Genomic DNA, 27,634 nt, shown 5'->3' on the forward strand with positions numbered 1-27,634 from the left:
TTTTGTCACTCATAGAAATGAATATTGAAAAAACCCTTTTTTTTAATGCCAAAATGACTTTCTCTTCATACACATTATAATATTCCTAGCTCCATCCACACATTTCAAAGAGAGTCCTGAAGAGGAGAGGAACAGGTGTGTTGAAGCAGGCTGCCCCATCATACTACACTGTGAGATCTCAGACCCCACTGCCCAGGTCAGCTGGCACAAGGACGGGGTACAACTCTACCTGCAATCTGGAGTGGACATCCAATCAGAAGGCCATTTGAGGAAATTGGTTGTCCAATCAGCAGAGCGTTCACACTCTGGTGTGTATAGCTGTAGTTTTGCTGATGAAGTCATTACATTCAAGGTGGATGTTCAAGGTAATTTTCCATAATTCCTTTCTTGGCAACCAAGCCTCTGTATTGTGAAATATTGAATGCTTAATAAACTGCTAGCAGACGATTTTTCCATGAGATCCGTGTGCGCACAATGTTCAGTGGAAAATTAACTCTGTTTAAGTAATCTTAACAGAATACCAGCGGTTTATTGCACTAAAAGTTGATTTAACACTGAGGATCGTATGCCCTGCTTTCTACTAATATTTAAAGTTATTCTGTCCCTTTTTATAGTTACTTGACATTGTGCATTTTAACTGTTCTATTCAGCTTTGACAAACATGAACTGCTTTTGTACAGTATGCAATCACATGAATTACTTAAATGCAGTATCTCAGCGGAACGTTGCCATGACTGAAAATATATTAGCAGGGGCAATTGTTTTTTTGGAAAATATTCTTAATCAGATTAATACCCCTCAGATTTACCAGTGAGGTTTTCAGAAATCCCAGAAGTAGCGAAGAGCAAGTCTGTTGAAGCAGGCTGTCCCATTGTACTACAATGTGAGATCTCAGAGTCTACTGGCCAGGTCAGCTGGTACAAGGATGGAGTACAGCTCCACCCAAAGTCTGGAGTAGAGATCCAATCAGAGGAAAAAATGAGGACACTGACCATCCAATCAGCTGAGCTCATTCACGCTGGCACATACAGGTGTGAAACAGCAGATGATACCATATCATTCAAGGTGGATGTTAAAGGTGAGTTTGAGTTTCTTTTATCTCCCTCAGGCATAACATGTGTGAGATGGCATAAAAAATGTATCAACACAAATGCAAGGCATTAGTTTACCAGTGTTGAGCACCATTTACAGTGCAGTCCTTAAGTATTTGAACAGTGACACAATTTCAATTTTTTTGGCTTTGTACTCCAGCACATTTAGATTTTACATTTCAGGGCGCCATAATATTTGGGAGGAAGATTTAAACATGTTGCTGATTAGTCTGGTATGTTCAATCGCTTCCTTAGTGCAGGTATAATAGAGCCTTCAGTATCTAGTCCTGATTCTAGCCTTTTGATTGTCTTTGGAGTCTGTTATTGGCTATTGTCAATATTGCCAGAGGTGTGCCAATGAAAGGAAAGCCATTATAAGGCTGAGAAATAAGACAGGTCAGAAGCTTTACCAAAATAAACAGTTTGGAACACTATTAAGAAGGAAGAGAGGACTGGTGAGCACAGTAATTAAAAGGGACAGCTAGGCCAAGGAAGATCTCTGCCGTTGAAAGCTGAATATTTCTCACCATAATGAAGAAAACCCCCAAGCACCTGGCCAACAGATCAGAAACACTCTTCAGGAGGCAGGCCTGGATATGTCAGTGACTATTGTCTCCAGAAGACAAACAGTTTTCTGACAAGACCTGTAGGTAGCCATAAAAATAGGATTGCTAAGTTACAAAAGTACCTATAAGAGTCAGCAGATTCTTGTGGACAGATTGACTTGTATCCGAGTGATGGTAAGAGCAGTGATGAGGCCAAAAGGAACTGCCCAAGACCCAAAGCACTGTGGTAGGAGTGTTACAGTTTTTGGCATGTACGGTTGCCACAGGTGCTGGCGCACTTATCTTCATTGATAAAGTCAGAATAAATTCTGAAGTGTACAGAAGCATCTTATCTGTTCAAGTCCATGCAAATGCCTCTAAACTGATTGGTCTGTGCTTCATCCCACACCAAGACAGTGATCCCAAACATGCACCAGTGCACTTTTTTCTTTATGATGTTCCAAATAGATTGTTTTGGAACAATAGGCCTATTGTTTCTCCTCATAATGGCTAAAATGGGCTGTAATTCCACCACAGATCATTCAATATGGATGTACATACCCTCAAATTAAAGCTGCTGACTGTCTACACATTAACCTCATAGTCACTATTTCATTTAGTCACAAGTACAAAGCCAAATAACCTAAATTGTTTCACAGTCAAAAACCTACAGACTGCACTGTATTTATTTGTGTATGAATAACTTGTTTTTCTGATACCCATAAGACTTGAATGTTGTTTTAGTTTTTCCCTTTTTTTCAAATCAGGAACTGAACTGTAGTATAATTTTTCAAGATGTAAAAAGTATATTAGCTTGAGAATTCTGAACCCTTGTAGACACTTGCTAGATTTGGGTGATATTTCTGATTATGTGTATTGACTATTGGTCTATTGTTTGAACTTTGTTTCGTGTGAGAAATCTGTGAAACCTGTCACACATCTGAGCAGTAAAGATATAGACATGCTGGTCTACTCCTTCATAATGTCCAGCCCAAAACACTTAATTGCCACTCTGAACACATCACACATGGCCTAAGAGCATTACATCATCACACATTATACTGTCTTAAGCATATTGTTTACAAGGCAGCAGTTATTTCATACAACACATTAATGGCCATCCTACGTTGTAGAACTGTTAGCACCTTGCATGACAGTCTGCTCCTCCTGCTCAGAAAGTGGGGCTAATGCTGATACCTCCATTTTCTGTGCTCACCAAAGAGGAGTGCTCTTCTAGCTGAAACCAGAAATGCTGAAAAATACCAACAGAAGGCATTTCTCTTTGTTATGCTTCTTTGTTTTTATGTTTGTCTTTTGTGTTTTAATCTTCATTAAACAGATTGAAATGCTTTGTACTTTGCTAATTGTTTCTAACTGTACAGTGCCCTCAGACACCTTGATGTGAAGAAGGTTATAAAAATAATAATCATTGACTGATACTCAGAGTATTTGAAAATTTAAACCATTTCAACATGGCTTACTACATATTTACTACACAAAAATACGTTTCTTAAACATACCATAAAATCTTAGCTAGCTCCTAACCATGCTTAAACAATCATGATTGAAATTAGGAAAATACAAAAGATTTTCCTCAATAAACATTCACATTTGAAAGTGATATTTTTCCCATGCTGCTCATGTAGGAAACTGACATCAGTAAAAATATTTTTTCAAACAAATTAAAACATCTCTAGCTCCACCAGTGAGGTTCTCAACCATTCAAGAGGTACAGAAGAGCAAGTCGGTTGAAGCAGGCCGTCCCATTGTACTTCACTGTGAGATCTCAGACTCCACTGCCCCGGTCAGCTGGTTCAAGGATGGGTTACAGCTCCTCCCACAATCTGGAGTAGTGGTCCAATCAGAAGGGTCCAAGAGGACTCTGATTTTACAGTCATCTGGGTTTTCCACCTCTGGAGTGTACAGCTGTAAAACAGCTGACGATATCATCGAATTTTATGTGGACATTAAAGGTGATATACGAAGCTTCTTCACCAGTTATTTCCTCTTTTTTACTTTCACATGGAGCTAACAAAAACATGGTGCATTCTAATGTTTTACTTTTGTTGGATGAAGAGTTCTTTTTGGACGTGTAATGAATTCATTCATTTTTGGCTTCCATCAGCTTCTTAATGCTTTACCTAATATTTAGATGAGAATGGACCTGTTTCCTACAGTCATGCTACATTCATAGCAGATCCTTTCAACAGGTTCTGTCAACTTCAGATTCCATTCACCATACATATTGATGCTTTTCACAAAAGAAAACTCTTGGGGGGGAAGGGGTTGCTAACCTCTATCTAACCTCTTACTCTTTTCCTGAACTAATATCACTGCAACATTGCACCACTTTTATTAATCATTTATTCACTTCAACAGTGGAGATTTTCTTCGGAAAAGTCCAGGCAACTGTTCCCTTGTCACCATGTTTCTTCAAGTCAACGCATGCGCAACGCCTGCAAATCATGTCATCCTTGCAACGCTCTGATACAAAAGCCAAACAAACCACACTAGCACCAGACACTGACTTTGTGAATAACTTCCCACAGCTCCTCCTGTAACGTTCCTTGAGATGGCCGAGGAGAACCTCCACAAAAGCATTGTGGAACTGGACCCTCTAGTGCTGAACTGCCAGGTGTCTCGGCCTGAAGCCACAGTGCTGTGGTATAAGGACGGAGCGGAGATGCAGCCAAGCCACAATGTCACCATACAGGCTGAGGGCACCATGAGGAGACTCATCCTCCGGTCCTCTCAGCTATCGGACGCCGGGACCTACACATGTCGTGCAGGAGACAACGCCTTGATATTCAAGGTCAACATTCGTGGTATGGGAGTGTGTTTGGCCACAATAGAAAAATTCCCCTCACTGAAACTTTATTTTATGGGTGACAGCAATGAATGGTGCTTTATTTGTACACTTTGCTATTCACCATTCATTCCACAGAACCTCCGGTGATGATTATCTATCCCAAGGAGGATGTCCACCTCGATCGTCACGTTTCTGAAGAGGTGGTCCTGAGCTGTGAGCTTTCACGCTCAAATGGCATGGTATACTGGTACAAGGATGGACAGAAGCTTCAAGAAAGCCAGAGCATCAAACTGAAGTCGGAGGGGCCGTACAGAAGACTTAAGATTCTCAACTGCGGGATAGAAGATTCTGGAGAGTATGTTTGCGACACAGCTGGCGACTCAATATTCTTCCAGCTGAACATAACGGGTAAGAAGATTAACAGCTTCAAAAGTTGCTGGTTTGAGTAAGAGAACTTGAATTAACTTTGATTAATTAAAATATTTCAGATATTTTGTGGTCCCATTTTCACAACTGTCTAATGTCCTTGAGTTGTTATTTCACTTAATCGGTGTCCCTTTTGGAAAGTCAATCACGTTGCAATGCAAGGTTCTAACTGCGCCTCTTTCAGAACCTCCGGTGTGCATTGTGTCGCCGAGCCAGTCCCAAATGGAACTGTGCCAGCAAACCTCCGAGCGGATGGTATTGAGCTGCGAGATCTCCAGGTCCAACGCAACAGTACGCTGGTATCGCGATGGCCTCCAGGTGGAGGAGAGCCAAAACCTGCTCCTGGAGGTGGATGGGGTCTACAGGAGACTCATCATCCCAGAGACCACCGTCCAAGACTCTGCCGAATATGTTTGTGATACCGGCGATGACTCTGTGACTTTCTTTGTGAACATTGCAGGTATTTCTAACAAGCTTTCTCAAGCGCCAATCCTTCCGATGTATCTGTGGTCGTAAGATTTAACATGTTTTTTTGGTTCTTGTTTCCATGCGAGAGTGACTAATCTTGAAAAAATTTTTTAGCAAGCACTAAGCACTAATCTGAGCAAGACTGTGAGGCAGATTCACTAAGGACTGTGCTCCAGATGGATGGTGACCTAGGTGACCGTCAAGGTCAACTACGCCTAGAACTGGTCCTATATACGGATATATATATGCATCTCCAAGCTCAGAATCATTTATTTGTATGTCAAGATTTAACATTATTGTAATATTGTTTTAGATATAAAAATAAATGACAATCCTATAACTAGCACAAATGCTAGTCTCTGTGTCGGCTGGTATCATGCATCAATGGTATACTTGATGCCGCAGTAAAACGGCAGTATTTGTGCACGTTTATGACCAGAGCCCCCAGTGCGGTTTGTGCGCCCCAGGAAGATGCCGAGCGCAGTAGAGGTTGTTGTCGGGAACCCTTTGGTGCTCGAATGCGAGGTGTCTCGACCCAATGCCGAAGTGAGCTGGAAGAAGGACGGAGACGAGATGGAGGAGAGTCGCAGCGTCACCATCATCGAGGATGGAATCTTCCGGCAGCTGACCGTACATGTGTCCAAACTCCAACACTCTGGGCAATATATCTGTGATGCCAAGGATGATGTAATGGACTTTAATGTCAAAGTCACGGGTAAGAGCTCAGCAAAACTTAGGCTGAATGAATGTTCCCTAATTGTTCCTTTTATGAAACTTCATCAGTAGTAGGGGCAAAAAGTCATCAGTCAGTGTGTTTAGCACAACATTAGCATACAAAATACAATACTATGGTTTGCCTCAGTGTCAATTTATTTGGTGACTTAGTTGGTGCTGATGATGAATGACAGGCCTTCCCAAATTCGCTTTCCTTTCAACTGATCTTTATTTTTTAAATATTCAGAGGCCCCCGTGAAAATTGTGAAGAAAGGCGAGCTGAAGACAGAGCAGCAGCACTGGGAATCGGATGACATCGTACTGGAGTGTGAGCTCTCCAGTGCGGACGGCGTGGTCCAGTGGTCTAAAGACGGTCAGAGCGTGGCGGAAAACGAGCACTTCTGCTTCGAAGAGGAAGGGGCCTTCCGCTCACTCGTCATCCTGAATGCCGAGCTCTCGGACACCGGAGAATACGCCTGCAATTCCAAAGACGACAACATCGTCTTTCACATCAATGTGAAAGGTGCAGAAAACTTTGGCTGCGACATAATATGTTGTGCTGTACGATAACCTGTACAAGAGCTTTGATTTGCTCTCATGTAACTAAGCAGACTCTTGTCTCTTTATCCAGAGCGTCCGGTGTCCATTGTTGGTAACTCTGAGAGTCGCGAGAACCACAGTTTGCTCACGGGCGATGACCTGATTTTGGCCTGTGAAGTCTCCCGCTCCAATGCGCCAGTGGAGTGGTACTGTAATGGGACACTGTTGAGTCCCGACGCTCGGACCCACATCGACAGCTACGGCACCGTGAGGAAGCTCGTCCTCACTGGCCTCAGGCCCTCTGACTCCGGGGAATACATATGCGATGCCGTGGATGACAAAATGATCATCTTGGTGAAGGTCCAAGGTACAGGTTTCTTAGGAGGCTTATTTTAGTTGAAAATTGTAAACAAAGATAGTAAATTGTTCTGAATGTGGCTGAAATTACTTTGTTAAACTAGTTAAATAGTTATAACTTAAATGGTACACACAACAGAGCCTCACCTTGTTGGTTGTCCATATAAATATTTATTTATTTGCTTGCAGAGCCTCCCGTCAAGTTTCTAGACAAAGAGAGGGCCAACCTGGTGACGGGGTTTGAAAACGAAAGTGTGACGCTGTCTGCCACAACTTCTCGGGACACCGCCACAGTTCGATGGCTGAAAGACTGGACACAGATCTCGGGAGAGCGGTTCCATGTCCGACAGGAGGGGAACAGGCACTTCCTAACTATTGACCCCCTGCACAGGTCAGATGGCGGGGGATACACCTGCGACACCACCGGTGATGAAATGCACTTCAACCTTCTGGTCAAAGGTAAGGGGCATGTGGTGGGCGTAGGGTTCAGGGGTCCCTTCTATTACACAGTGATGTCCACTCTGTTTGCTGCCTTCTCTGAGTAAATGTAACTAAAAATGTGCCAGGTAAAAATCCAAAATAGAGAGAAAATTCAAGTATGAGGTGCGCCATGATATAGGACAAATAAACCTACGTGTTTAGTACAATGCCCCCCCAGTTAACACAATGTGACAGCTTGCGGTGTCCTTTGATTGAGCAAGCAGTGTTGTTATTTAATGCCACTGTTTTGACAGAGCGAGCGATGTCGGGTATTTAACGCTACTGTTTTGACTGAGAGAACATTGTCGGTTTCTAAACGGCGCAGTTTTATTTGAGAGAGCACCGTCGGTTGTTTAACGGCGGTGTGTTTGATCGAGAGAGCACTGTCGGTTATTTAACAGCAGTGTGTTTGTTTGAGAGACCACTGTCGGTTATTTAACGGCGGTGTGTTTGTTTTAGAGAGCATTGTTGGTTATTTAACGCCGATGTGTTTGTTTGAGAGAGCATTGTCGGTTGTTTAACGGCGGTGTGTTTGATCGAGAGAGCACTGTCGGTTATTTAACGGCAGTGTGTTTGTTTGAGAGAGCATTGTCGGTTGTTTAACGCCGGTGTGTTTGTTTGAGAGAGCATTGTCGGTTATTTAACAGCAGTGTGTTTGTTTGAGAGACCACTGTCGGTTATTTAACGGCGGTGTGTTTGTTTTAGAGAGCATTGTCGGTTATTCAATGCCGGTGTGTTTGAATTAGAGAGCATTGTCGGTTATTTAACGCCGGTGTGTTTGATTGAGCGAGCATTGTCGGTTGTTTAACGGCGGTGTGTTTCATCGAGAGAGCACTGTCGGTTATTTAACGGCAGTGTGTTTGTTTGAGAGAGCATTGTCGGTTGTTTAACGGTGGTGTGTTTGATCGAGAGAGCACTGTCGGTTATTTAACGGCAGTGTGTTTGTTTGAGAGACCACTGTCGGTTATTTAACGGCGTTGTGTTTGTTTTAGAGAGCATTGTCGGTTATTCAACGCCAGTGTGTTTGATTGAGCGAGCATTGTTGGTTATTTAACGCTGGTGTGTTTGTTTGAGAGAGCATTGTCGGTTGTTTAACGGCAGTGTGTTTGTTTGAGAGAGCATTGTCGGTTGTTTAACGGTGGTGTGTTTGATCAAGAGAGCACTATCGGGTATTTAACGCCGGGGTGTTTGTTTGAGAGAGCATTGTCGGTTATTTAACGGCAGTGTGTTTGAATTAGAGAGCATTGTCAGTTATTTAATGCCGGTGTGTTTGATTGAGAGAGCATTGTCGGTTATTAAAGGCAGTGTGTTTGATCAAGAGAGCACTGTCCGTTATTTAACGGCAGTGTGTTTGTTTGAGAGAGCATTGTCAGTTGTTTCACGGCGGTGTCTTTGTCTTAGAGAGCATTGTCGGTTATTTAACGCCGGTGTGTTTGATTGAGAGAGCATTGTCGGTTGTTTAAAGGCAGTGTGTTTGATCAAGAGAGCACTGTCCGTTATTTAACGGCAGTGTGTTTGTTTGAGAGAGCATTGTCAGTTGTTTAACGGCGGTGTGTTTGTTTGAGAGAGCATTGTCGGTTATTAAATGGTGGTGTGTTTGTTTGAGAGAGCATTGTCGGTTGTTTAACAGCAGTGTGTTTGAATTAGAGAGCATTGTCAGTTATTTAATGCCAGTGTGTTTGTTTGAGAGAGCATTATCTGTTATTTAACGCCAGTGTGTTTGTTTGAGAGAGCATTGTCAGTCATTTCACGGCAGTATGTTTGTTTGAGAGACCACTGTCGGTTATTTAACGGCGGTGTCTTTGTTTTAGAGAGCATTGTCGGTTATTTAACGCCGGTGTGTTTGATTGAGAGAGCATTGTCGGTTATTAAATGGTGGTGTGTTTGTTTGAGAGAGCATTGTCGGTTGTTTAACGGCAGTGTGTTTGAATTAGAGACCACTGTCGGTTATTTAACGGCGGTGTCTTTGTTTTAGAGAGCATTTTCGGTTATATAACGACGGTGTGTTTGATTGAGAGCATTGTCGGTTATTTAACGGTGGTGTGTTTGTTTGAGAGAGCATTGTCAGTTATTTCACGGCAGTATGTTTGTTTGAGAGACTACTGTCAGTTATTTAACGGCGGTGTCTTTATTTGAGAGAGCATTGTCGGTTGTTTAACAGCGGTGTGTTTGATCAAGAGAGCACTGTCTGTTATTTAACGGCAGTGTGTTTGTTTGAGAGAGCATTGTCGGTTATTAAATGGTGGTGTGTTTGTTTGAGGGAGCATTATCGGTTGTTTAACGGCAGTGTGTTTGAATTAGAGAGCATTGTTGGTTATTTAACGGTGGTGTGTTTGTTTGGGAGAGCATTGTCAGTTGTTTAACGGCGGTGTGTTTGTTTGAGAGAGCATTGTCGGTTATTAAATGGTGGTGTGTTTGTTAGAGAGAGCATTATCGATTGTTTAACGGCAGTGTGTTTGAATTAGAGAGCATTGTCGGTTATTTAACGCCAGTGTGTTTGTTTGAGAGAGCATTGTCAGTTATTTCACGGCAGTATGTTTGTTTGAGAGACCACTGTCGGTTATTTAACGGCGGTGTCTTTGTTTTAGGGAGCATTGTCGGTTATTTAACGCCGGTGTGTTTTATTGAGAGCATTGTCTGTTATTTAATGGCGGTGTGTTTCATTGAGAGAGCATTGTCAGTTATTTCACGGCAGTATGTTTGTTTGAGAGACCACTGTCAGTTATTTAACAGCGGTGTCTTTGTTTTAGAGAGCATTGTCGGTTGTTTAACGGCAGTGTGTTTGTTTGAGAGAGCATTGTCGGTTGTTTAACAGCGGTGTGTTTGATCGAGAGAGCACTGTCTGTTATTTAACGGCAGTGTGTTTGTTTGAGAGAGCATTGTCGGTTATTAAATGGTGGTGTGTTTGTTTGAGGGAGCATTATCGGTTGTTTAACGGCAGTGTGTTTGAATTAGAGAGCATTGTTGGTTATTTAACGGTGGTGTGTTTGTTTGAGAGAGCATTGTCAGTTATTTCACGGCAGTATGTTTGTTTGAGAGACCACTGTCGGTTATTTAACGGCGGTGTCTTTGTTTTAGGGAGCATTGTCGGTTATTTAACGCCGGTGTGTTTGATTGAGAGCATTGTCTGTTATTTAATGGCGGTGTGTTTCATTGAGAGAGCATTGTCAGTTATTTCACGGCAGTATGTTTGTTTGAGAGACCACTGTCAGTTATTTAACAGCGGTGTCTTTGTTTTAGAGAGCATTGTCGGTTGTTTAACGGCAGTGTGTTTGTTTGAGAGAGCATTGTCGGTTGTTTAACAGCGGTGTGTTTGATCGAGAGAGCACTGTCTGTTATTTAACGGCAGTGTGTTTGTTTGAGAGAGCATTGTCGGTTGTTTAACGGCGGTGTGTTTGAGAGAGCATTGTCGGTTATTAAATGGTGGTGTGTTTGTTTGAGAGAGCATTGTCGGTTGTTTAACGCCGGTGTGTTTGTTTGAGAGAGCATTGTCGGTTATTTAACAGCAGTGTGTTTGTTTGAGAGACCACTGTCGGTTATTTAACGGCGGTGTGTTTGTTTTAGAGAGCATTGTCGGTTATTCAATGCCGGTGTGTTTGAATTAGAGAGCATTGTCGGTTATTTAACGCCGGTGTGTTTGATTGAGCGAGCATTGTCGGTTGTTTAACGGCGGTGTGTTTCATCGAGAGAGCACTGTCGGTTATTTAACGGCAGTGTGTTTGTTTGAGAGAGCATTGTCGGTTGTTTAACGGTGGTGTGTTTGATCGAGAGAGCACTGTCGGTTATTTAACGGCAGTATGTTTGTTTGAGAGACCACTGTCGGTTATTTAACGGCGTTGTGTTTGTTTTAGAGAGCATTGTCGGTTATTCAACGCCAGTGTGTTTGATTGAGCGAGCATTGTTGGTTATTTAACGCTGGTGTGTTTGTTTGAGAGAGCATTGTCGGTTGTTTAACGGCAGTGTGTTTGTTTGAGAGAGCATTGTCGGTTGTTTAACGGTGGTGTGTTTGATCAAGAGAGCACTATCGGGTATTTAACGCCGGGGTGTTTGTTTGAGAGAGCATTGTCGGTTATTAAATGGTGGTGTGTTTGTTTGAGAGAGCATTGTCGGTTGTTTAACGGCAGTGTGTTTGAATTAGAGACCACTGTCGGTTATTTAACGGCGGTGTCTTTGTTTTAGAGAGCATTTTCGGTTATATAACGACGGTGTGTTTGATTGAGAGCATTGTCGGTTATTTAACGGTGGTGTGTTTGTTTGAGAGAGCATTGTCAGTTATTTCACGGCAGTATGTTTGTTTGAGAGACTACTGTCAGTTATTTAACGGCGGTGTCTTTATTTGAGAGAGCATTGTCGGTTGTTTAACAGCGGTGTGTTTGATCAAGAGAGCACTGTCTGTTATTTAACGGCAGTGTGTTTGTTTGAGAGAGCATTGTCGGTTATTAAATGGTGGTGTGTTTGTTTGAGGGAGCATTATCGGTTGTTTAACGGCAGTGTGTTTGAATTAGAGAGCATTGTTGGTTATTTAACGGTGGTGTGTTTGTTTGGGAGAGCATTGTCAGTTGTTTAACGGCGGTGTGTTTGTTTGAGAGAGCATTGTCGGTTATTAAATGGTGGTGTGTTTGTTAGAGAGAGCATTATCGATTGTTTAACGGCAGTGTGTTTGAATTAGAGAGCATTGTCGGTTATTTAACGCCAGTGTGTTTGTTTGAGAGAGCATTGTCAGTTATTTCACGGCAGTATGTTTGTTTGAGAGACCACTGTCGGTTATTTAACGGCGGTGTCTTTGTTTTAGGGAGCATTGTCGGTTATTTAACGCCGGTGTGTTTTATTGAGAGCATTGTCTGTTATTTAATGGCGGTGTGTTTCATTGAGAGAGCATTGTCAGTTATTTCACGGCAGTATGTTTGTTTGAGAGACCACTGTCAGTTATTTAACAGCGGTGTCTTTGTTTTAGAGAGCATTGTCGGTTGTTTAACGGCAGTGTGTTTGTTTGAGAGAGCATTGTCGGTTGTTTAACAGCGGTGTGTTTGATCGAGAGAGCACTGTCTGTTATTTAACGGCAGTGTGTTTGTTTGAGAGAGCATTGTCGGTTATTAAATGGTGGTGTGTTTGTTTGAGGGAGCATTATCGGTTGTTTAACGGCAGTGTGTTTGAATTAGAGAGCATTGTTGGTTATTTAACGGTGGTGTGTTTGTTTGAGAGAGCATTGTCAGTTATTTCACGGCAGTATGTTTGTTTGAGAGACCACTGTCGGTTATTTAACGGCGGTGTCTTTGTTTTAGGGAGCATTGTCGGTTATTTAACGCCGGTGTGTTTGATTGAGAGCATTGTCTGTTATTTAATGGCGGTGTGTTTCATTGAGAGAGCATTGTCAGTTATTTCACGGCAGTATGTTTGTTTGAGAGACCACTGTCAGTTATTTAACAGCGGTGTCTTTGTTTTAGAGAGCATTGTCGGTTGTTTAACGGCAGTGTGTTTGTTTGAGAGAGCATTGTCGGTTGTTTAACAGCGGTGTGTTTGATCGAGAGAGCACTGTCTGTTATTTAACGGCAGTGTGTTTGTTTGAGAGAGCATTGTCGGTTGTTTAACGGCGGTGTGTTTGAGAGAGCATTGTCGGTTATTAAATGGTGGTGTGTTTGTTTGAGAGAGCATTGTCGGTTGTTTAACGCCGGTGTGTTTGTTTGAGAGAGCATTGTCGGTTATTTAACAGCAGTGTGTTTGTTTGAGAGACCACTGTCGGTTATTTAACGGCGGTGTGTTTGTTTTAGAGAGCATTGTCGGTTATTCAATGCCGGTGTGTTTGAATTAGAGAGCATTGTCGGTTATTTAACGCCGGTGTGTTTGATTGAGCGAGCATTGTCGGTTGTTTAACGGCGGTGTGTTTCATCGAGAGAGCACTGTCGGTTATTTAACGGCAGTGTGTTTGTTTGAGAGAGCATTGTCGGTTGTTTAACGGTGGTGTGTTTGATCGAGAGAGCACTGTCGGTTATTTAACGGCAGTATGTTTGTTTGAGAGACCACTGTCGGTTATTTAACGGCGTTGTGTTTGTTTTAGAGAGCATTGTCGGTTATTCAACGCCAGTGTGTTTGATTGAGCGAGCATTGTTGGTTATTTAACGCTGGTGTGTTTGTTTGAGAGAGCATTGTCGGTTGTTTAACGGCAGTGTGTTTGTTTGAGAGAGCATTGTCGGTTGTTTAACGGTGGTGTGTTTGATCAAGAGAGCACTATCGGGTATTTAACGCCGGGGTGTTTGTTTGAGAGAGCATTGTCGGTTATTTAACGGCAGTGTGTTTGAATTAGAGAGCATTGTCAGTTATTTAATGCCGGTGTGTTTGATTGAGAGAGCATTGTCGGTTATTAAAGGCAGTGTGTTTGATCAAGAGAGCACTGTCCGTTATTTAACGGCAGTGTGTTTGTTTGAGAGAGCATTGTCAGTTGTTTCACGGCGGTGTCTTTGTCTTAGAGAGCATTGTCGGTTATTTAACGCCGGTGTGTTTGATTGAGAGAGCATTGTCGGTTGTTTAAAGGCAGTGTGTTTGATCAAGAGAGCACTGTCCGTTATTTAACGGCAGTGTGTTTGTTTGAGAGAGCATTGTCAGTTGTTTAACGGCGGTGTGTTTGTTTGAGAGAGCATTGTCGGTTATTAAATGGTGGTGTGTTTGTTTGAGAGAGCATTGTCGGTTGTTTAACAGCAGTGTGTTTGAATTAGAGAGCATTGTCAGTTATTTAACGCCAGTGTGTTTGTTTGAGAGAGCATTATCTGTTATTTAACGCCAGTGTGTTTGTTTGAGAGAGCATTGTCAGTCATTTCACGGCAGTATGTTTGTTTGAGAGACCACTGTCGGTTATTTAACGGCGGTGTCTTTGTTTTAGAGAGCATTGTCGGTTATTTAACGCCGGTGTGTTTGATTGAGAGAGCATTGTCGGTTATTAAATGGTGGTGTGTTTGTTTGAGAGAGCATTGTCGGTTGTTTAACGGCAGTGTGTTTGAATTAGAGACCACTGTCGGTTATTTAACGGCGGTGTCTTTGTTTTAGAGAGCATTTTCGGTTATATAACGACGGTGTGTTTGATTGAGAGCATTGTCGGTTATTTAACGGTGGTGTGTTTGTTTGAGAGAGCATTGTCAGTTATTTCACGGCAGTATGTTTGTTTGAGAGACTACTGTCAGTTATTTAACGGCGGTGTCTTTATTTGAGAGAGCATTGTCGGTTGTTTAACAGCGGTGTGTTTGATCAAGAGAGCACTGTCTGTTATTTAACGGCAGTGTGTTTGTTTGAGAGAGCATTGTCGGTTATTAAATGGTGGTGTGTTTGTTTGAGGGAGCATTATCGGTTGTTTAACGGCAGTGTGTTTGAATTAGAGAGCATTGTTGGTTATTTAACGGTGGTGTGTTTGTTTGGGAGAGCATTGTCAGTTGTTTAACGGCGGTGTGTTTGTTTGAGAGAGCATTGTCGGTTATTAAATGGTGGTGTGTTTGTTAGAGAGAGCATTATCGATTGTTTAACGGCAGTGTGTTTGAATTAGAGAGCATTGTCGGTTATTTAACGCCAGTGTGTTTGTTTGAGAGAGCATTGTCAGTTATTTCACGGCAGTATGTTTGTTTGAGAGACCACTGTCGGTTATTTAACGGCGGTGTCTTTGTTTTAGGGAGCATTGTCGGTTATTTAACGCCGGTGTGTTTTATTGAGAGCATTGTCTGTTATTTAATGGCGGTGTGTTTCATTGAGAGAGCATTGTCAGTTATTTCACGGCAGTATGTTTGTTTGAGAGACCACTGTCAGTTATTTAACAGCGGTGTCTTTGTTTTAGAGAGCATTGTCGGTTGTTTAACGGCAGTGTGTTTGTTTGAGAGAGCATTGTCGGTTGTTTAACAGCGGTGTGTTTGATCGAGAGAGCACTGTCTGTTATTTAACGGCAGTGTGTTTGTTTGAGAGAGCATTGTCGGTTATTAAATGGTGGTGTGTTTGTTTGAGGGAGCATTATCGGTTGTTTAACGGCAGTGTGTTTGAATTAGAGAGCATTGTTGGTTATTTAACGGTGGTGTGTTTGTTTGAGAGAGCATTGTCAGTTATTTCACGGCAGTATGTTTGTTTGAGAGACCACTGTCGGTTATTTAACGGCGGTGTCTTTGTTTTAGGGAGCATTGTCGGTTATTTAACGCCGGTGTGTTTGATTGAGAGCATTGTCTGTTATTTAATGGCGGTGTGTTTCATTGAGAGAGCATTGTCAGTTATTTCACGGCAGTATGTTTGTTTGAGAGACCACTGTCAGTTATTTAACAGCGGTGTCTTTGTTTTAGAGAGCATTGTCGGTTGTTTAACGGCAGTGTGTTTGTTTGAGAGAGCATTGTCGGTTGTTTAACAGCGGTGTGTTTGATCGAGAGAGCACTGTCTGTTATTTAACGGCAGTGTGTTTGTTTGAGAGAGCATTGTCGGTTGTTTAACGGCGGTGTGTTTGAGAGAGCATTGTCGGTTATTAAATGGTGGTGTGTTTGTTTGAGAGAGCATTGTCGGTTGTTTAACGCCGGTGTGTTTGTTTGAGAGAGCATTGTCGGTTATTTAACAGCAGTGTGTTTGTTTGAGAGACCACTGTCGGTTATTTAACGGCGGTGTGTTTGTTTTAGAGAGCATTGTCGGTTATTCAATGCCGGTGTGTTTGAATTAGAGAGCATTGTCGGTTATTTAACGCCGGTGTGTTTGATTGAGCGAGCATTGTCGGTTGTTTAACGGCGGTGTGTTTCATCGAGAGAGCACTGTCGGTTATTTAACGGCAGTGTGTTTGTTTGAGAGAGCATTGTCGGTTGTTTAACGGTGGTGTGTTTGATCGAGAGAGCACTGTCGGTTATTTAACGGCAGTATGTTTGTTTGAGAGACCACTGTCGGTTATTTAACGGCGTTGTGTTTGTTTTAGAGAGCATTGTCGGTTATTCAACGCCAGTGTGTTTGATTGAGCGAGCATTGTTGGTTATTTAACGCTGGTGTGTTTGTTTGAGAGAGCATTGTCGGTTGTTTAACGGCAGTGTGTTTGTTTGAGAGAGCATTGTCGGTTGTTTAACGGTGGTGTGTTTGATCAAGAGAGCACTATCGGGTATTTAACGCCGGGGTGTTTGTTTGAGAGAGCATTGTCGGTTATTTAACGGCAGTGTGTTTGAATTAGAGAGCATTGTCAGTTATTTAATGCCGGTGTGTTTGATTGAGAGAGCATTGTCGGTTATTAAAGGCAGTGTGTTTGATCAAGAGAGCACTGTCCGTTATTTAACGGCAGTGTGTTTGTTTGAGAGAGCATTGTCAGTTGTTTCACGGCGGTGTCTTTGTCTTAGAGAGCATTGTCGGTTATTTAACGCCGGTGTGTTTGATTGAGAGAGCATTGTCGGTTGTTTAAAGGCAGTGTGTTTGATCAAGAGAGCACTGTCCGTTATTTAACGGCAGTGTGTTTGTTTGAGAGAGCATTGTCAGTTGTTTAACGGCGGTGTGTTTGTTTGAGAGAGCATTGTCGGTTATTAAATGGTGGTGTGTTTGTTTGAGAGAGCATTGTCGGTTGTTTAACAGCAGTGTGTTTGAATTAGAGAGCATTGTCAGTTATTTAACGCCAGTGTGTTTGTTTGAGAGAGCATTATCTGTTATTTAACGCCAGTGTGTTTGTTTGAGAGAGCATTGTCAGTCATTTCACGGCAGTATGTTTGTTTGAGAGACCACTGTCGGTTATTTAACGGCGGTGTCTTTGTTTTAGAGAGCATTGTCGGTTATTTAACGCCGGTGTGTTTGATTGAGAGAGCATTGTCGGTTATTAAATGGTGGTGTGTTTGTTTGAGAGAGCATTGTCGGTTGTTTAACGGCAGTGTGTTTGAATTAGAGACCACTGTCGGTTATTTAACGGCGGTGTCTTTGTTTTAGAGAGCATTTTCGGTTATATAACGACGGTGTGTTTGATTGAGAGCATTGTCGGTTATTTAACGGTGGTGTGTTTGTTTGAGAGAGCATTGTCAGTTATTTCACGGCAGTATGTTTGTTTGAGAGACTACTGTCAGTTATTTAACGGCGGTGTCTTTATTTGAGAGAGCATTGTCGGTTGTTTAACAGCGGTGTGTTTGATCAAGAGAGCACTGTCTGTTATTTAACGGCAGTGTGTTTGTTTGAGAGAGCATTGTCGGTTATTAAATGGTGGTGTGTTTGTTTGAGGGAGCATTATCGGTTGTTTAACGGCAGTGTGTTTGAATTAGAGAGCATTGTTGGTTATTTAACGGTGGTGTGTTTGTTTGGGAGAGCATTGTCAGTTGTTTAACGGCGGTGTGTTTGTTTGAGAGAGCATTGTCGGTTATTAAATGGTGGTGTGTTTGTTAGAGAGAGCATTATCGATTGTTTAACGGCAGTGTGTTTGAATTAGAGAGCATTGTCGGTTATTTAACGCCAGTGTGTTTGTTTGAGAGAGCATTGTCAGTTATTTCACGGCAGTATGTTTGTTTGAGAGACCACTGTCGGTTATTTAACGGCGGTGTCTTTGTTTTAGGGAGCATTGTCGGTTATTTAACACCGGTGTGTTTTATTGAGAGCATTGTCTGTTATTTAATGGCGGTGTGTTTCATTGAGAGAGCATTGTCAGTTATTTCACGGCAGTATGTTTGTTTGAGAGACCACTGTCAGTTATTTAACAGCGGTGTCTTTGTTTTAGAGAGCATTGTCGGTTGTTTAACGGCAGTGTGTTTGTTTGAGAGAGCATTGTCGGTTGTTTAACAGCGGTGTGTTTGATCGAGAGAGCACTGTCTGTTATTTAACGGCAGTGTGTTTGTTTGAGAGAGCATTGTCGGTTATTAAATGGTGGTGTGTTTGTTTGAGGGAGCATTATCGGTTGTTTAACGGCAGTGTGTTTGAATTAGAGAGCATTGTTGGTTATTTAACGGTGGTGTGTTTGTTTGAGAGAGCATTGTCAGTTATTTCACGGCAGTATGTTTGTTTGAGAGACCACTGTCGGTTATTTAACGGCGGTGTCTTTGTTTTAGGGAGCATTGTCGGTTATTTAACGCCGGTGTGTTTGATTGAGAGCATTGTCTGTTATTTAATGGCGGTGTGTTTCATTGAGAGAGCATTGTCAGTTATTTCACGGCAGTATGTTTGTTTGAGAGACCACTGTCAGTTATTTAACAGCGGTGTCTTTGTTTTAGAGAGCATTGTCGGTTGTTTAACGGCAGTGTGTTTGTTTGAGAGAGCATTGTCGGTTGTTTAACAGCGGTGTGTTTGATCGAGAGAGCACTGTCTGTTATTTAACGGCAGTGTGTTTGTTTGAGAGAGCATTGTCGGTTGTTTAACGGCGGTGTGTTTGAGAGAGCATTGTCGGTTATTAAATGGTGGTGTGTTTGTTTGAGAGAGCATTATCGGTTATTTAACAGCAGTGTGTTTGAATTAGAGAGCGTTGTCGGTTATTTAACGCTGGTGTGTTTGATTGAGAGAGCATTGTCGGTTGTTTAACGGCAGTGTGTTTGAATTAGAGAGCATTGTCAGTTATTTAACGCCGGTGTGTTTGTTTGAGAGAGCATTGTCGGTTATTAAATGGTGGTGTGTTTGTTTGAGGGAGCATTATCGGTTGTTTAACGGCAGTGTGTTTGAATTAGAGAGCATTGTTGGTTATTTAACGGTGGTGTGTTTGTTTGGGAGAGCATTGTCAGTTGTTTAACGGCGGTGTGTTTGTTTGAGAGAGCATTGTCGGTTATTAAATGGCGGTGTGTTTGTTAGAGAGAGCATTATCGATTGTTTAACGGCAGTGTGTTTGAATTAGAGAGCATTGTCGGTTATTTAACGCCAGTGTGTTTGTTTGAGAGAGCATTGTCAGTTATTTCACGGCAGTATGTTTGTTTGAGAGACCACTGTCGGTTATTTAACGGCGGTGTCTTTGTTTTAGGGAGCATTGTCGGTTATTTAACGCCGGTGTGTTTTATTGAGAGCATTGTCTGTTATTTAATGGCGGTGTGTTTCATTGAGAGAGCATTGTCAGTTATTTCACGGCAGTATGTTTGTTTGAGAGACCACTGTCAGTTATTTAACAGCGGTGTCTTTGTTTTAGAGAGCATTGTCGGTTGTTTAACGGCAGTGTGTTTGTTTGAGAGAGCATTGTCGGTTGTTTAACAGCGGTGTGTTTGATCGAGAGAGCACTGTCTGTTATTTAACGGCAGTGTGTTTGTTTGAGAGAGCATTGTCAGTTATTAAATGGTGGTGTGTTTGTTTGAGGGAGCATTATCGGTTGTTTAACGGCAGTGTGTTTGAATTAGAGAGCATTGTTGGTTATTTAACGGTGGTGTGTTTGTTTGGGAGAGCATTGTCAGTTGTTTAACGGCGGTGTGTTTGTTTGAGAGAGCATTGTCGGTTATTAAATGGTGGTGTGTTTGTTAGAGAGAGCATTATCGATTGTTTAACGGCAGTGTGTTTGAATTAGAGAGCATTGTCGGTTATTTAACGCCAGTGTGTTTGTTTGAGAGAGCATTGTCAGTTATTTCACGGCAGTATGTTTGTTTGAGAGACCACTGTCAGTTATTTAACAGCGGTGTCTTTGTTTTAGAGAGCATTGTCGGTTGTTTAACGGCAGTGTGTTTGTTTGAGAGAGCATTGTCGGTTGTTTAACAGCGGTGTGTTTGATCGAGAGAGCACTGTCTGTTATTTAACGGCAGTATGTTTGTTTGAGAGAGCATTGTCGGTTGTTTAACGGCGGTGTGTTTGAGAGAGCATTGTCGGTTATTAAATGGTGGTGTGTTTGTTTGAGAGAGCATTATCGGTTATTTAACAGCAGTGTGTTTGAATTAGAGAGCGTTGTCGGTTATTTAACGCTGGTGTGTTTGATTGAGAGAGCATTGTCGGTTGTTTAACGGCAGTGTGTTTGAATTAGAGAGCATTGTCAGTTATTTAACGCCGGTGTGTTTGTTTGAGAGAGCATTACCGGTTGTTTAACGGCAGTGTGTTTGAATTAGAGAGCATTGTCGGTTATTTAACGCCAGTGTGTTTGTTTGAGAGAGCATTGTCGGTTATTTAACGGTGGTGTGTTTGTTCGAGAGAGCATTGTCAGTTATTTCACGGCAGTATGTTTGTTTGAGAGACCACTGTCGGTTGTTTAACGGCAGTGTGTTTGAATTAGAGAGCATTGTTGGTTATTTAACGGTGGTGTGTTTGTTTGGGAGAGCATTGTCAGTTGTTTAACGGCGGTGTGTTTGTTTGAGAGAGCATTGTCGGTTATTAAATGGCGGTGTGTTTGTTAGAGAGAGCATTATCGATTGTTTAACGGCAGTGTGTTTGAATTAGAGAGCATTGTCGGTTATTTAACGCCAGTGTGTTTGTTTGAGAGAGCATTGTCAGTTATTTCACGGCAGTATGTTTGTTTGAGAGACCACTGTCGGTTATTTAACGGCGGTGTCTTTGTTTTAGGGAGCATTGTCGGTTATTTAACGCCGGTGTGTTTTATTGAGAGCATTGTCTGTTATTTAATGGCGGTGTGTTTCATTGAGAGAGCATTGTCAGTTATTTCACGGCAGTATGTTTGTTTGAGAGACCACTGTCAGTTATTTAACAGCGGTGTCTTTGTTTTAGGGAGCATTGTCGGTTATTTAACGCCAGTGTGTTTGTTTGAGAGAGCATTGTCAGTTATTTCACGGCAGTATGTTTGTTTGAGAGACCACTGTCGGTTATTTAACGGCGGTGTCTTTGTTTTAGGGAGCATTGTCGGTTATTTAACGCCGGTGTGTTTTATTGAGAGCATTGTCTGTTATTTAATGGCGGTGTGTTTCATTGAGAGAGCATTGTCAGTTATTTCACGGCAGTATGTTTGTTTGAGAGACCACTGTCAGTTATTTAACAGCGGTGTCTTTGTTTTAGAGAGCATTGTCGGTTGTTTAACGGCAGTGTGTTTGTTTGAGAGAGCATTGTCGGTTGTTTAACAGCGGTGTGTTTGATCGAGAGAGCACTGTCTGTTATTTAACGGCAGTATGTTTGTTTGAGAGAGCATTGTCGGTTGTTTAACGGCGGTGTGTTTGAGAGAGCATTGTCGGTTATTAAATGGTGGTGTGTTTGTTTGAGAGAGCATTATCGGTTATTTAACAGCAGTGTGTTTGAATTAGAGAGCGTTGTCGGTTATTTAACGCTGGTGTGTTTGATTGAGAGAGCATTGTCGGTTGTTTAACGGCAGTGTGTTTGAATTAGAGAGCATTGTCAGTTATTTAACGCCGGTGTGTTTGTTTGAGAGAGCATTACCGGTTGTTTAACGGCAGTGTGTTTGAATTAGAGAGCATTGTCGGTTATTTAACGCCAGTGTGTTTGTTTGAGAGAGCATTGTCGGTTATTAAATGGTGGTGTGTTTGTTAGAGAGAGCATTATCAATTGTTTAACGGCAGTGTGTTTGAATTAGAGAGCATTGTCGGTTATTTAACGGCAGTGTGTTTGTTTGAGAGAGCATTGTCAGTTATTTCACGGCAGTATGTTTGTTTGAGAGACCACTGTCAGTTATTTAACAGCGGTGTCTTTGTTTTAGAGAGCATTGTCGGTTGTTTAACGGCAGTGTGTTTGTTTGAGAGAGCATTGTCGGTTGTTTAACAGCGGTGTGTTTGATCGAGAGAGCACTGTCTGTTATTTAACGGCAGTATGTTTGTTTGAGAGAGCATTGTCGGTTGTTTAACGGCGGTGTGTTTGTTTGAGAGAGCATTGTCGGTTATTAAATGGTGGTGTGTTTGTTTGAGAGAGCATTATCGGTTGTTTAACGGCAGTGTGTTTGAATTAGAGAGCATTGTCGGTTATTTAACGCCAGTGTGTTTGTTTGAGAGAGCATTGTCAGTTATTTCACGGCAGTATGTTTGTTTGAGAGACCACTGTCGGTTATTTAACGGCGGTGTCTTTGTTTTAGGGAGCATTCTCGGTTATATAACGACGGTGTGTTTGATTGAGAGCATTGTCTGTTATTTAATGGCGGTGTGTTTCATTGAGAGAGCATTGTCAGTTATTTCACGGCAGTATGTTTGTTTGAGAGACCACTGTCAGTTATTTAACGGCGGTGTCTTTGTTTTAGAGAGCATTGTCGGTTGTTTAACGGCAGTGTGTTTGTTTGAGAGAGCATTGTCGGTTATTAAATGGTGGTGTGTTTGTTTGAGAGAGCATTATCGGTTATTTAACAGCAGTGTGTTTGAATTAGAGAGCGTTGTCGGTTATTTAACGCTGGTGTGTTTGATTGAGAGAGCATTGTCGGTTGTTTAACGGCAGTGTGTTTGAATTAGAGAGCATTGTCAGTTATTTAACGCCGGTGTGTTTGTTTGAGAGAGCATTGTCGGTTATTAAATGGTGGTGTGTTTGTTTGAGGGAGCATTATCGGTTGTTTAACGGCAGTGTGTTTGAATTAGAGAGCATTGTTGGTTATTTAACGGTGGTGTGTTTGTTTGGGAGAGCATTGTCAGTTGTTTAACGGCGGTGTGTTTGTTTGAGAGAGCATTGTCGGTTATTAAATGGCGGTGTGTTTGTTAGAGAGAGCATTATCGATTGTTTAACGGCAGTGTGTTTGAATTAGAGAGCATTGTCGGTTATTTAACGCCAGTGTGTTTGTTTGAGAGAGCATTGTCAGTTATTTCACGGCAGTATGTTTGTTTGAGAGACCACTGTCGGTTATTTAACGGCGGTGTCTTTGTTTTAGGGAGCATTGTCGGTTATTTAACGCCGGTGTGTTTTATTGAGAGCATTGTCTGTTATTTAATGGCGGTGTGTTTCATTGAGAGAGCATTGTCAGTTATTTCACGGCAGTATGTTTGTTTGAGAGACCACTGTCAGTTATTTAACAGCGGTGTCTTTGTTTTAGAGAGCATTGTCGGTTGTTTAACGGCAGTGTGTTTGTTTGAGAGAGCATTGTCGGTTGTTTAACAGCGGTGTGTTTGATCGAGAGAGCACTGTCTGTTATTTAACGGCAGTGTGTTTGTTTGAGAGAGCATTGTCAGTTATTAAATGGTGGTGTGTTTGTTTGAGGGAGCATTATCGGTTGTTTAACGGCAGTGTGTTTGAATTAGAGAGCATTGTTGGTTATTTAACGGTGGTGTGTTTGTTTGGGAGAGCATTGTCAGTTGTTTAACGGCGGTGTGTTTGTTTGAGAGAGCATTGTCGGTTATTAAATGGTGGTGTGTTTGTTAGAGAGAGCATTATCGATTGTTTAACGGCAGTGTGTTTGAATTAGAGAGCATTGTCGGTTATTTAACGCCAGTGTGTTTGTTTGAGAGAGCATTGTCAGTTATTTCACGGCAGTATGTTTGTTTGAGAGACCACTGTCAGTTATTTAACAGCGGTGTCTTTGTTTTAGAGAGCATTGTCGGTTGTTTAACGGCAGTGTGTTTGTTTGAGAGAGCATTGTCGGTTGTTTAACAGCGGTGTGTTTGATCGAGAGAGCACTGTCTGTTATTTAACGGCAGTATGTTTGTTTGAGAGAGCATTGTCGGTTGTTTAACGGCGGTGTGTTTGAGAGAGCATTGTCGGTTATTAAATGGTGGTGTGTTTGTTTGAGAGAGCATTATCGGTTATTTAACAGCAGTGTGTTTGAATTAGAGAGCGTTGTCGGTTATTTAACGCTGGTGTGTTTGATTGAGAGAGCATTGTCGGTTGTTTAACGGCAGTGTGTTTGAATTAGAGAGCATTGTCAGTTATTTAACGCCGGTGTGTTTGTTTGAGAGAGCATTACCGGTTGTTTAACGGCAGTGTGTTTGAATTAGAGAGCATTGTCGGTTATTTAACGCCAGTGTGTTTGTTTGAGAGAGCATTGTCGGTTATTTAACGGTGGTGTGTTTGTTCGAGAGAGCATTGTCAGTTATTTCACGGCAGTATGTTTGTTTGAGAGACCACTGTCGGTTGTTTAACGGCAGTGTGTTTGAATTAGAGAGCATTGTCGGTTATTTAACGCCAGTGTGTTTGTTTGAGAGAACATTGTCGGTTATTTAACGGTGGTGTGTTTGTTTGAGAGAGCATTGTCAGTTATTTCACGGCAGTATGTTTGTTTGAGAGACCACTGTCGGTTATTTAACGGCGGTGTCTTTGTTTTAGGGAGCATTGTCGGTTATTTAACGCCGGTGTGTTTGATTGAGAGCATTGTCTGTTATTTAATGGCGGTGTGTTTCATTGAGAGAGCATTGTCAGTTATTTCACGGCAGTATGTTTGTTTGAAAGACCACTGTCAGTTATTTAACAGCGGTGTCTTTGTTTTAGAGAGCATTGTCGGTTGTTTAACGGCAGTGTGTTTGTTTGAGAGAGCATTGTCGGTTGTTTAACAGCGGTGTGTTTGATCGAGAGAGCACTGTCTGTTATTTAACGGCAGTGTGTTTGTTTGAGAGAGCATTGTCGGTTGTTTAACGGCGGTGTGTTTGTTTGAGAGAGCATTGTCGGTTATTAAATGGTGGTGTGTTTGTTTGAGAGAGCATTATCGGTTGTTTAACGGCAGTGTGTTTGAATTAGAGAGCATTGTCGGTTATTTAACGCCAGTGTGTTTGTTTGAGAGAGCATTGTCAGTTATTTCACGGCAGTATGTTTGTTTGAGAGACCACTGTCGGTTATTTAACGGCGGTGTCTTTGTTTTAGGGAGCATTCTCGGTTATATAACGACGGTGTGTTTGATTGAGAGCATTGTCTGTTATTTAATGGCGGTGTGTTTCATTGAGAGAGCATTGTCAGTTATTTCACGGCAGTATGTTTGTTTGAGAGACCACTGTCAGTTATTTAACGGCGGTGTCTTTGTTTTAGAGAGCATTGTCGGTTGTTTAACGGCAGTGTGTTTGTTTGAGAGAGCATTGTCGGTTATTAAATGGTGGTGTGTTTGTTTGAGAGAGCATTATCGGTTATTTAACAGCAGTGTGTTTGAATTAGAGAGCGTTGTCGGTTATTTAACGCTGGTGTGTTTGATTGAGAGAGCATTGTCGGTTGTTTAACGGCAGTGTGTTTGAATTAGAGAGCATTGTCAGTTATTTAACGCCGGTGTGTTTGTTTGAGAGAGCATTGTCGGTTATTAAATGGTGGTGTGTTTGTTTGAGGGAGCATTATCGGTTGTTTAACGGCAGTGTGTTTGAATTAGAGAGCATTGTTGGTTATTTAACGGTGGTGTGTTTGTTTGGGAGAGCATTGTCAGTTGTTTAACGGCGGTGTGTTTGTTTGAGAGAGCATTGTCGGTTATTAAATGGCGGTGTGTTTGTTAGAGAGAGCATTATCGATTGTTTAACGGCAGTGTGTTTGAATTAGAGAGCATTGTCGGTTATTTAACGCCAGTGTGTTTGTTTGAGAGAGCATTGTCAGTTATTTCACGGCAGTATGTTTGTTTGAGAGACCACTGTCGGTTATTTAACGGCGGTGTCTTTGTTTTAGGGAGCATTGTCGGTTATTTAACGCCGGTGTGTTTTATTGAGAGCATTGTCTGTTATTTAATGGCGGTGTGTTTCATTGAGAGAGCATTGTCAGTTATTTCACGGCAGTATGTTTGTTTGAGAGACCACTGTCAGTTATTTAACAGCGGTGTCTTTGTTTTAGAGAGCATTGTCGGTTGTTTAACGGCAGTGTGTTTGTTTGAGAGAGCATTGTCGGTTGTTTAACAGCGGTGTGTTTGATCGAGAGAGCACTGTCTGTTATTTAACGGCAGTGTGTTTGTTTGAGAGAGCATTGTCAGTTATTAAATGGTGGTGTGTTTGTTTGAGGGAGCATTATCGGTTGTTTAACGGCAGTGTGTTTGAATTAGAGAGCATTGTTGGTTATTTAACGGTGGTGTGTTTGTTTGGGAGAGCATTGTCAGTTGTTTAACGGCGGTGTGTTTGTTTGAGAGAGCATTGTCGGTTATTAAATGGTGGTGTGTTTGTTAGAGAGAGCATTATCGATTGTTTAACGGCAGTGTGTTTGAATTAGAGAGCATTGTCGGTTATTTAACGCCAGTGTGTTTGTTTGAGAGAGCATTGTCAGTTATTTCACGGCAGTATGTTTGTTTGAGAGACCACTGTCAGTTATTTAACAGCGGTGTCTTTGTTTTAGAGAGCATTGTCGGTTGTTTAACGGCAGTGTGTTTGTTTGAGAGAGCATTGTCGGTTGTTTAACAGCGGTGTGTTTGATCGAGAGAGCACTGTCTGTTATTTAACGGCAGTGTGTTTGTTTGAGAGAGCATTGTCGGTTGTTTAACGGCGGTGTGTTTGAGAGAGCATTGTCGGTTATTAAATGGTGGTGTGTTTGTTTGAGAGAGCATTATCGGTTATTTAACAGCAGTGTGTTTGAATTAGAGAGCGTTGTCGGTTATTTAACGCTGGTGTGTTTGATTGAGAGAGCATTGTCGGTTGTTTAACGGCAGTGTGTTTGAATTAGAGAGCATTGTCAGTTATTTAACGCCGGTGTGTTTGTTTGAGAGAGCATTACCGGTTGTTTAACGGCAGTGTGTTTGAATTAGAGAGCATTGTCGGTTATTTAACGCCAGTGTGTTTGTTTGAGAGAGCATTGTCGGTTATTTAACGGTGGTGTGTTTGTTCGAGAGAGCATTGTCAGTTATTTCACGGCAGTATGTTTGTTTGAGAGACCACTGTCGGTTGTTTAACGGCAGTGTGTTTGAATTAGAGAGCATTGTCGGTTATTTAACGCCAGTGTGTTTGTTTGAGAGAACATTGTCGGTTATTTAACGGTGGTGTGTTTGTTTGAGAGAGCATTGTCAGTTATTTCACGGCAGTATGTTTGTTTGAGAGACCACTGTCGGTTATTTAACGGCGGTGTCTTTGTTTTAGGGAGCATTGTCGGTTATTTAACGCCGGTGTGTTTGATTGAGAGCATTGTCTGTTATTTAATGGCGGTGTGTTTCATTGAGAGAGCATTGTCAGTTATTTCACGGCAGTATGTTTGTTTGAAAGACCACTGTCAGTTATTTAACAGCGGTGTCTTTGTTTTAGAGAGCATTGTCGGTTGTTTAACGGCAGTGTGTTTGTTTGAGAGAGCATTGTCGGTTGTTTAACAGCGGTGTGTTTGATCGAGAGAGCACTGTCTGTTATTTAACGGCAGTGTGTTTGTTTGAGAGAGCATTGTCGGTTGTTTAACGGCGGTGTGTTTGTTTGAGAGAGCATTGTCGGTTATTAAATGGTGGTGTGTTTGTTTGAGAGAGCATTATCGGTTGTTTAACGGCAGTGTGTTTGAATTAGAGAGCATTGTCGGTTATTTAACGCCAGTGTGTTTGTTTGAGAGAGCATTGTCAGTTATTT

At 41.9% G+C, this 27,634-nt stretch overlaps 1 protein-coding gene across 12 annotated transcripts in view; it reads left to right on the forward strand.

The window, feature by feature from the left end:
• Nucleotides 1–27,634, forward strand: part of obsl1b (obscurin like cytoskeletal adaptor 1b) — a 77,115-nt gene that overhangs the window by 21,202 nt on the left and 28,279 nt on the right. For 11 of the 12 annotated variants that reach the window (XM_061226567.1, XM_061226571.1, XM_061226573.1 and 8 more), the window contains 10 exons: nt 90–365; nt 803–1,078; nt 3,334–3,609; nt 4,186–4,461; nt 4,581–4,853; nt 5,056–5,331; nt 5,779–6,054; nt 6,301–6,576; nt 6,685–6,960; nt 7,140–7,409. In XM_061226567.1, coding sequence (XP_061082551.1) covers nt 90–365; nt 803–1,078; nt 3,334–3,609; nt 4,186–4,461; nt 4,581–4,853; nt 5,056–5,331; nt 5,779–6,054; nt 6,301–6,576; nt 6,685–6,960; nt 7,140–7,409 — 2,751 coding nt within the window. The remainder of the gene's footprint in view (nt 1–89; nt 366–802; nt 1,079–3,333; nt 3,610–4,185; nt 4,462–4,580; nt 4,854–5,055; nt 5,332–5,778; nt 6,055–6,300; nt 6,577–6,684; nt 6,961–7,139; nt 7,410–27,634) is intronic. The other variant, XM_061226569.1, reaches the window with a different exon arrangement.

Source organism: Conger conger, chromosome 17 (assembly GCF_963514075.1).
Source record: "Conger conger chromosome 17, fConCon1.1, whole genome shotgun sequence".
Classification (NCBI taxonomy): domain Eukaryota; kingdom Metazoa; phylum Chordata; class Actinopteri; order Anguilliformes; family Congridae; genus Conger; species Conger conger.